The sequence below is a fragment of the Sebastes fasciatus genome, chromosome 1 (genome assembly GCF_043250625.1).
Source record: "Sebastes fasciatus isolate fSebFas1 chromosome 1, fSebFas1.pri, whole genome shotgun sequence".
Taxonomy (NCBI): domain Eukaryota; kingdom Metazoa; phylum Chordata; class Actinopteri; order Perciformes; family Sebastidae; genus Sebastes; species Sebastes fasciatus.
The window spans coordinates 21,285,386-21,296,159 of record NC_133795.1 but is presented as its reverse complement, the minus strand read 5'-3'; the positions used below and the strand labels follow the sequence as shown (position 1 = coordinate 21,296,159).

The 10,774-nt window shown below is 40.1% G+C and overlaps 1 protein-coding gene across 1 annotated transcript; it reads right to left on the bottom strand.

Annotated features, from left to right (window-relative positions):
* Positions 1-1,534, bottom strand: LOC141777321 (nuclear factor 7, ovary-like). The gene has a single exon (XM_074651464.1). It carries the CDS (start codon positions 1,485-1,487, stop codon positions 99-101), a length of 1,389 nt encoding a protein of 462 aa, XP_074507565.1. The 5' UTR covers positions 1,488-1,534; the 3' UTR covers positions 1-98.
* Between the last annotated feature and the right edge of the window lie 9,240 nt (positions 1,535-10,774).

Genomic DNA, 10,774 nt, shown 5'->3' with positions numbered 1-10,774 from the left:
AATAATGAGTCAGCAGGAGGACAGGTGCAGGTTAAGAGGTTAAATTCAGTGACTTTCCCATTAAGAAACAAACAACATGATGAATATAATCATCCTCTTTAACTGCTCTGTTCCACTGTCACACAGACCTTCAGTGGTAATATATTCACTTTATCCACAGTGCCCATGATTGGAAACAGCTTCTCAGTGAAAGTGTGTGTGAAGGTGTGTATGTGTGTGTTAGTATCAGGATCAGAGAACGACAGCTTTCCTCTGTTCCAGTCCAGATTCACTCTGATCCTCTGGAGCTTCTTCTGGACTCTGAGATTGGTGGGTGGATCTGGTAGTAACCATGCTGAGTATTTACCTCCGTAGAACTGTATTTCCCATAATCCATACCGTGTGAATCCCTTCCTCTGGACAGACTCTGCTGACACACCCAGAAACCAGCCTGTACTGTCTCCAACCTCGACATCCCAGCTGTGAGTCCCAGAGTTAAAGCCCTCAGAGCCCAGGACAGAGCAGTGTTTATCAAACCTCTCTGGATTATCAGGAAGCTGCTGTTTCTCTCCTCGTCTCACACTGGTCAGATCTTCAGACAGGATGAGTTTTGGACCAGCAGTGTTTGGATCCAGAATCAGAGGAGTGTAGGAGACCATCTCCTTCATCTTGTTCCAGATGTTGAAGGTCAGGTTGCCCAGGTGTTTGGCCTCGTCTATCAGAGCTCCTGAGAGCAGCTGTGGATCCTCCAGCAGGGGGCGCTGCTGGACTCTTTCCACTGCAGCCTTGTAGTTGTCTAGGAATGAGACGTCTTCAGCTCTCAGCTCCTCCTCTGTGGCTCTGAATGTGTCTGAAAGAGCTGCTATCTCTTTGCTTAAAGCCTCCATCTTCTCCTTCATCATCTGGCTCTTCTGCTCCTCTTCCTCCCTCAGAGCAGAGATCCTGGCCTCCTCTTCCTCTTCTAGAAACTGGTGAAGCTTCTTAAACTGCTTCTTAATCTTCATCTCTGTGCGTCGGGCCTGGACCTTCATGTGTTCTGCTGTTTGATCAGACTTCACTTTAACTTGTTCAAAAACCTTTAACTTCTCCTTTAAGGGCTCCAGAGTTTCCTGAAGTTCCTTCTTGTGTTGTCGTGCAGCTTCATCGATGGGTCTGAATCTGTGGTTGGTGTGTTTTTCTGAATCTCTGCAGACGAGACACACTGGCTGCTGATGGTCCAGACAGAAGAGTTTGAGTTTCTCAGAGTGCAGACTGCAGAGAGCCTCTGAAGCTCTCTGATCTCTCTCCTGTAAGAAGGCCTCACACAGGTTCTTTAAGGACCGGTTACAAGGTGGTTCAAACTTTGAAGATCTTCTCTTACAAACTGGACACTCGCGTGTTGGTTTCTCTCTCCACCAGTTCTTCAGACAGTCTTTACAGAAGCTGTGGCTACATGACAGAAGAACAGGATCTCTAAAGACGTCATGACAGACCGGACAGCAGAGATCCTCCTCTGATCTGGAAGCCATTTAGTCTCTGAGTGAAGCTGAAAACACAGCAGACAGAAAGTACAGTCAGTCATGGCTCCCCTCCCTCCTCTACTAGCTTCACTGACATTTACTTTCACGTTGAGTCTTGTTTTTAGTCAAACTCGCCTTCAGTGTGTGGAGCGTCAGCAGGTTGAAGCAGCAGTGTTGTAGTTTTCCACTTTTCTCTCCTGTAGATGAACTCACTCGGATGAAGTTGTTAGTTTGTTCTGAAGGTGAATCTGATCGTCTGGTTTTCAGTCTGTGTGACTCTCTTTAGTGAGGAAGAATAACAAACTGTTTCCTGATTTGTCTCAAGTGAGACTGGTGAGGGTGGAGCTTTGTCAGACCTTCTCTGCTAAATGTTGTTGCTTCACATGTAACACGGGGGTGTGTTTCATGCCAACGTTCTGATCTATTACTGGATGTGTAAACTGATAGGGAGCAGCAGGCTGTTGAAACATGTTAATGCTCAAAAGAAGTTTGAACGCAGGTTGAATGTAGTGGAGTTAAACTATAAATTTGTAAAATCCTGGGAATATTCTGGGAATGGGGAAACATGGAACATTGAGGGAAAAGGGCAGCATGTACAGTCAGGAATAATTTATGTAAGGGGTAATATGGAATGGGTCCCATAGAATAATTCATTGAAGGGGTACCATAGAAAACAGCTGCATGAGACACACACAGTCAGTCGATACAACGACCCCACCTTCAAATATCAAAACTCCAGAGACTCAAAGGAACCCTTCACCAATGGCATTTCCCACTGTGGGGAGGTGGCACGCATCACCAGGCGTTGTCTCCTGACCCCCTGCAGGAACCGCTTTATGAGAGGGTGGCCAAAGACCGGTCTATCGCCAAAACCTTCGTAGCAGAAAGAAATGGCCACTGTATACCCTTTAACAGAGGCATGAGACAGCCCTCTACTCACCAAATACTGCAAAAAGGAGAGAATAAAGTGATCCTACCGCTGCTGGTGTCTAATCTTGGGCAGCGCTCGGCAGGCTGGTGGCTGCTGAACTCGGCTCTCTGCATGGTCTCTGTAAAGATCCGTCCCAGCGATCAGGCCGGGACATGACGGGCCCTGACGAGGTTCTTGAAGCGGCGACTCTCTCCGTGGAGATGAGCAGTCAGTGGGCAAATCGCCGTTTGCTGAAAAGAGAAAAGACAGGTTTGCTACCTTTACTGTAGGTACTGTGGGGTCCTCATGTATTCGGGTTGGTACGTTCTGATTGGCTGGCTACGCTTATGCAAATCTTCAGTGGGTGAATGCATGGTGGTAATTGGAGGATTACCCATAGAGTCCAGTAGAGGCCGGCCTGTGTGAGTTAGAACCATGGTTTCATATCAGCATCTTAAAGGAAGTGGCAACCTAAGCCTATGGATACAAAATAACACTCACAACTTTTTATTTTTTTTGAAGGACTAAACATCTTCTCGTTTTTAACTCTGATGTTTATGAGCTGCTTGGTTTTTTATATAAAACACTTTACAATCAAATGAACATATCTATAATTTTCTAGACTAGACGAGTATATTTGATTCTAAATACAATGTAACTTTTAAGTTTTTAATGTCTTTTTGACAATATTAAATATCTATCTTTGTCTGAGCAGTTTACGAGTAAATGTTTACAAACGGGTTTTCACACGGAACTTACATCTGTACGGAGCGTCTTCCATGATGCACACAAAATGCTATTACACATGGTCAGTGGGCTAAACTTAAACTTCATTCTCAAGCTGCCCAACAGTAGGATAAAGTAAGTCAAATGAGCTCCAGCTTTAACAGCTGAAACATTAAAGTGATGAACACATTAAAGACACAGTCACACATGCGCTAAATTAACATTCACCTCCTGCCATAATGCACCAATAATTTTAATCCAGTGATATACTATATATTATTCTGAAATGGGCCATTCTGCATAATGAGTACTTTTGGTAAGTACAGTTTATTTGTATAGCACCTTTCAGATAAAAAATCACAAAGTGCTTTACATTAATAAAAATAATACATCCAGTCAAAATTAAGATCAGCGATGACAGCGCAGTGCTGACAAGCTAAAATCACATCAAAACAAACAAATGAGGACAGAGACACATAAACAAGTAACAAGTTCCGAATATAGTCAATTAAAGGCCAGTAAAAGCAATAAGTAAAATGGAGCAGTTATTCAGACAGATTAACAAAAGTCTGACTGAATAAAAACATTTTCAGCTGCTCCATAAAAATGTCCCAGGAGTCTCGGGATCGCAGCGATAGGGGGATGGCATTCCATAAATTGGGTGTGACAGCTTGAAAGGTACGGTCACCTCGGGTACTTTAAGCATATTTTGATATTAATACTTTTGTACTTTTTACTTCAGTAAAATTTAGAGTGCAGGACTTTTACTTGTAAAAGAGTGTTTCAGTGTGCTTTTACTATCTTTACTTAAGTAAAAGATCAGAGTACTTCCTCCACCTCTGTGAAACATAAATCCTGAATCATCACTGGTGCAGCTGAGTGGTTTTAGAAATCACATCATTAGTTGTATGGAGATCACCTGTGATTGGTGAAGGGTGATTGTGGTATAAATGCACCTGTAACTTTATCAGGACAAAACCTCCAACATGAAACTCTCAGATCAACTCCATCCTTTGGAGTTGATCAGTCATGAAGAAATGGAAAGGTAAATAATTTAATATAATATTCAAACTAAACTCACGGTTATGAAATGTTATTTCATCATTCCAAATTTTATTGGAGCTCATTTTTATATTATTACAAAATTCTTTATTTTAAAAAGTACTTTTCAAAGCCTTGTTTTGTTTCATGATGGCATTTTTTCCTTTTATTATTATTATTATTATTATTATTATTATTATTATTATTATTATTATTGGCTGAGGATGGAGGGGCCGGTAAATGAGCCATTATGAAAAGTGTCATTCTGAAAAATTATGAAATAAAAACAGACTTATGAAAAATGATGCTGTCAGAAGAATCTTTAATGAACTACTACTGTAATTTATTATGTATGGTAAAGGGTTAAGTACATAATATTACTAATATCAATAATAATAATAATACTAGACAACAACAGCTATTAGTAGAATACATGTTTCTTTTTCTACAATTTTCATCACTTGTTCTTATACTAAACGTTCTGACCGCAACTTTGCAATAATATTCTTTTTATACATTTTGGTACCTAAAGCAGTTGCAGTAAAGACATGTTGCGGAAATTACATTTGTGCTAATATTGAAGATAAATGGCAGCCAGCAATTGGTCCTATCATAGCCTAACAGTTTTAATAAGAGTATTCAACCAGGCATCACCCAATTTTGTAAAAATTGGGAAAACTTTAATCAATTGAGTCTCATAACCTCGGGGGTGCTACGGAGTTCTTCGGCATAGTGTACTGAGTTGTTCTATATGCACACACATTAATAACCAAGTTCTTTAATGTTTATTTGAATAACTACATGACTAAACTACTAACAGAGGATAATTGAATGATGATGAAACTAAAGGAAAAGGGAATAGAATGAAAAAAATTGTCTTCATAGCATCAAATTTAAACTTGTACATATATTTTGGAAAATTTCATATGTCCATATTGTACATATTGTAAACATTTAATGTAATTAAACATTGATTTTAACGTCCTGCAAGCTGCACATCTGGGGGCCAAGCAACGGGCATGCACTCCGAACAGGCACTGCAGCAGGAATCAAGATGAACAATCTAAAATGAAAACAGTATCGATAAAAAAGAAAATGATAAAAAAAAGCATAAAGGTCAGAAACTAAAAGAAAACAATTTACATAAAGAAACAAACAAAAAGAAAACTATGAAAAATACATTAAGTGAAACAAAACATAAAGATCTCTTTGGAATAATGAGTCAGCAGGAGGACAGGTGCAGGTTAAGAGGTTAAATTCAGTGACTTTCCCATTAAGAAACAAACAACATGATGAATATAATCATCCTCTTTAACTGCTCAGTTCCACTGTCACACAGACCTTCAGTGGTAATATATTCAGTTTACCAGCAGATCTAATGTATGGAAACAGCTTCTCAGTGAAAGAGGGTGTGAAGGTGTGTATGTGTGTGTTAGTATCAGGATCAGAGAACGACAGCTTTCCTCTGTTCCAGTCCAGATTCACTCTGATCCTCTGGAGCTTCTTCTGGAATCTGATATCAGTGGATGGATCTGGTAGTGACCGTACCGAGTATTTACCTTTAGAGAACCGTATTCTCCATAATCCAGACTGTATGGGTCCCTTCCTCTGGACAGATTCTGCTAACACACCCAGTACCCACTTTGTACTGTCTCCAACATCGACATCCCAGCTGTGAGTCCCAGAGTTAAAGCCCTCAGAACCCAGGACAGAGCAGAGTTCATCAAACCTCTCTGGATTATCAAGAAGCTGCTGCTCCTCTACTCGTCTCACACTGGTCAGATCTTCAGACAGGATGAGTACTGGATGAGCAGTGTTTGGATCCAGAATCAGAGGAGTGTAGGAGACCATCTCCTTCATCTTAATCCAGATGTTGAAGGTCAGGTTGCCCAGGTGTTTGGCCTCGTCTATCAGAGCTCCTGAGCGCAGCTGTGGATCCTCCAGCAGAGGGCTCAACTGGACTCTTTCCACTGCAGCCTTGTAGTTGTGCAGGAATGAGACGTCTTCAGCTCTCAGCTCCTCCTCTGTGGCTCTGACTGTGTCTGAAAGAGCTGCTATCTCTATTCTTTAAGGCCAGGTTACGAGGTGGTTTTGACGTTGAAGATATTGTTTTACAAATTGGACACTCATGTGTTTGTTTCTCTCTCCACCAGTTCTTCAGACAGTCTTTACAGAAGCTGTGGCTACATGACAGGAGAACAGGATCTCTAAAGACCTCATGACAGACCGGACAGCAGAGATCCTCCTCTGATCTTGAAGCCATTTAGTCTCTGAGTGAAGCTGAAAACACAGCAGACAGAAAGTACAGTCAGTCATGGCTCCCCTCCCTCCTCTACTAGCTTCACTGACATTTACTTTGAGGTTGAGTCGTGTTTTTAGTCAAACTCACCTTCAGTGTGTGGAGCGTCAGCAGGTTGAAGCAGCAGTGTTGTAGTTTTCCACTTTTCTCTCCTGTAGATGAACTCACTCAGATGAAGTTGTTAGTTTGTTCTGAAGGTGAATCTGATCGTCTGGTTTTCAGTCTGTGTGACTCTCTTTAGTGAGGAAGAATAACAAACTGTTTCCTGGTTTGTCTGATTTATCAGGTGAGTCTGGTGAGGGTGGAGCTTTAGTCACACCTCCTCTGCTGAATGTTGTTGCTTCTCACAATAGGTTCGTTGAAGATGAGCCAGGCCTGTGCTGAATCGATCACCGCCGATCGCCGTGCAATGCATGCCAGTTAGATTTGTGTCTGACTTGATGACGACTTGCTCTGACGTCATGCACACGTGGGCAACGATAACCTCACGAGATCGAGGCGGACGCAGTTTTTAGAGCCAGGCGCCGCAGTTGTTCTCCACCGACTGCAAGACCCCAGGGCATTATGGGAAACACCTGGCTGTCGCCTGATCAATGATCAGGGCATTATGGGAAATGCCTGGCTGTCGCCTGATCAATGATCAGGGCATTATGGGAAATGCCTGGCTCGCGCCTGATCAATGAGCTGATTGGCTCTTAGTTTTGACAGCAAACACCACGTGTTGTAGAAAGTCACAACTTTGTTTGTAATTGTAATATTTAACGCTAGATTGTATTAGTTTCATGTTGTGCAATGAAGGTTTCATCTGTTAACAAACATATCTTGTGTGGTTGATAATAATTGTTATAATAATGAAGGTTATCTATATATAACACTATATATAACACACAATCCAATGCCAGACACACAAACATTTCCACATATATTTACAAACAAATATAAATAAATCCCAACGTGGTCTGAAAAATACAAGTAGCCTACAGATCTGATCTAACAGGAAGTAACTTATTCAGTGACTTCCTGTAAATTCTGTGCTGGCTGCTTGAATCGGCTGGAAACTGTCTGACTTGACCGCAGCTTTTAGTCACCACCCCCTGCTGCCGCCTGATCTCGTCTACTTTCCAGGCCAGGCGCAGTTCATCTCCAACGAGCCTATTATCATCCCCCTGCAGAGCCGCAGAGCCTCTCGCAGACACACAGTTGTAGACGTACGCATGCGAGACTTCAACAACCACAATTTTAGACGTATGCCGTCCCTAAACCAACAAAGATTACTAAACTCTTATTAAGGCTTCTAACATTAAAATAATAATCCACGTTTCTACGCTTTTATAACATTAAAGTTGTGAATATTGTAATAAACTAGAAAATGCATTTCCTGCTGAAAATGCGTGGGAATGCTGACGGCTGAAATTTATTGCAAAGCTTTGCTGAAAATGAAGAAATGTGAAATGACTTGCCTAAAAATGTTAAAGCTCAAGTGCATTGTACTGCACTGCTGAAAACCCTAGAAGATGAAATGTATAACTGGCAGAGTTGGAAGCTGAACTGCATTAGCTAAAGAAGCTAAGAGCTGAAATACATTGCTAAAAAAGCTGGAAGCTAAACTGTAATACTGTCAAAAGTGGTAAATTTGAATTTTCCTGAATAGGCGGAAAGAAGAAATGCTTTGTATGTATATCAGACAGATGAACCGCATTGCTAAACACAAACAGAGACAGAGAGAGAGAGAGAGAGAGAGAGAGTAGTATTTGGGTGAAATAAACCTTTAAAACTATAAGTGCTTGGACAGAAATAGTATTTTCACTGAATGAACCTTTAAAATCTATAAGTTGTTACACAGAAAGTGGTATTTGGGTGGAAAGTAGCAGTAGGAGTTGTAGTAATAGTAGTAGTAGTAGCAGAAGGAGTAGGAGCAGTAGTAGTAGTAGTAGTAGTTGAGGCACCAGGAACAGCTGCAGGAGCAGTAGTAATAGTAGCAGTAGTGGTAGTAGTAACATCACTGGTAGTAGTAGTAGCAGTAGTAGTAGTAGTAGTAGTAGTAGTATTAGTAGCAAAAGCAGTAGTAGCAGTAGTAGTAGCAATAGTAGTAGTAGTAGTAGTAGTAGTAGCAGAAGGAGCAGCAGCTGTAGTAGTACTAGTATTAGTAGCAGAAGGAGCAGCAGCCGTAGTACTACTAGTAGTAGTAGTAGTAGCAGCAGCAGCAGCAACAGTATTAGTATTAGTAGCAGAAGGAGCAGCAGCTGTAGTAGTAGTAGTAGTAGTAGTAGCAGCAGCAGCAGCAACAGTATTAGTATTAGGAGCAGAAGGAGCAGCAGCTGTAGTAGTAGTAGTAGAATCAGTAGGAACAGAAGCAGTAGTAGCAGTAGTAGTAGTAGTAGTAGTAGTAGCAGCAGCAACAGTAGTAGTATTGTAATAGTTGTAGTAGTAGTAGCAGCTAAAACATTTAAAACTGTAAGTCGTTAGACAAAATATAGTAGATAGAGTTACTCTGTAGAGATTTTATTTTGAAAAAAAAAACTTGTCCTGAGTTCCCTGTTAAGATACAGTAACCTTCTGTGTTTGTGTGTGTGTGTGTGTGCGCGCGAGTGTGTGTGTTAGTCAGCCTGCTCTGATTGGCTAATGTGAATCAGCTGTCTGCAGCAATCAAAGGTTGCCATGGAGCACCCTCAGTGAGACAGTTTATAATAGGAGTTAACCAGAGACATACATGTCATAAAAGTGTCTCTCAGACAAAAAACGTGAGTCCAATTGGCAAAATAATGTCATCATCAGAGAGAAGCGTCTCTGTCAAACGCATTGAGGTCGTTTTTTTTGTGTGTGGAGTCAAAAATGGGATCATGGGAGCAGGTTAGAAAAGTGCCATTGTCAAAAGATTTCAAAGCTTTCCCGCACTCTAACGATGATGTCACACACTCTAGCCCTTAACGACCCACGCAATACACACCCATTATAAAATCTGAAATGGTCTGAGAATTTCATAAAACGTAAACTGAGATAAATGAAAAACTGTAAAAGTTATCAAAAAGCTGAATCATAGCTTAATAGTTCAAGGACTTGTAACCTGTTTAAAGTTTAAATGAAGTCTGTAGCTGAAAGTATGCGGAAGCAGTAGCATTTCAAAGTGGAGTAGGTTTAAGAGGATTTGAAGATTTTCTCCATTGAGTTACATTGTAAAAAAAATTTGGAAAAAGCTTAATATTTTAAAAAGTATAAATAGTTGAAACAAGTCAAGATATAGCAGTAATGTCCTTAAAGAGGTGAATATTTTGATAGTTGAACGGTTTCTGTAGCTGAAAGTATGCAGGACTAGTTAAAGGCCAAAAAACGTACGGAAGAAATAGTTGAAGTTGAATAAACCTTAGAAGAACAATACTGGGAATGCTGAATCAGCATTCCCACAATGAAGGATTTTTAAATCAATATAAACATTAATCTAAAACAGCTGTATACCTACATACCATAGACTAATATATATATCTGTGTGTATGTGCCGACCAGCCGAAGTTGATATTGACTATATTGCAGAATAAAAATAAAACTCCCAACTTCTTATTTTTTTTTGTAGGCCTAAACATCTTCTCGTTTTGAACTCTGTTTGTGAGCTGCTTGGTTTTTATACAACACTTTACAATCAAATGAACACGTCTATCATTTTCTAGACTAGACGAGTATATTTGATATTGACTATATTGTAGAATAAAGTCATTAAAATGAGCTTCACCTTTACAAGCTGCACCAATAATTTTAATCAGTGATATACTTTATATTATTCTGAAATGGGCCATTCTGCATAATGAGTACTTTTGGTACATTAAGTATATTTTGATTCTAATTCTTTTTTATTTTTACTTAAGTAAAATTTTGAATGAAGGACTTTTACTTGTAACAGAGTATTTCAGTGTGCTATTACTACTTTTAAGTAAAAGATCAGAGTTCTTCTTCCACCTCTGTGAAACATAAATCCTGAATCATCACTGGTGCAGCCGAGTGGCTTTAGAAATCACATCATTAGTTAAATGGAGATCACCTGTGGTTGGTGAAGGGTGATTGTGGTATGAATGCACCTGTAACTTTATCAGGACAAAACCTCCAACATGAAGACAAAGAAACTCTCCGATCAGCTCTGTTAAAAGATGATTGAAAAGTCAAGTCAAGTAAATTTGTTTGTAAAACTAAATATCACAAAAAAAGAGGCTTTACAATCTGTACAGGATACGACACCCTCTGTCCTTTACAGTACGACCCTCTCATCGGATGAGGAAAAACTTAACCAAAAAAAACCTTTTAACAGGAAAAAGCTGTGTGAACAGATTATTG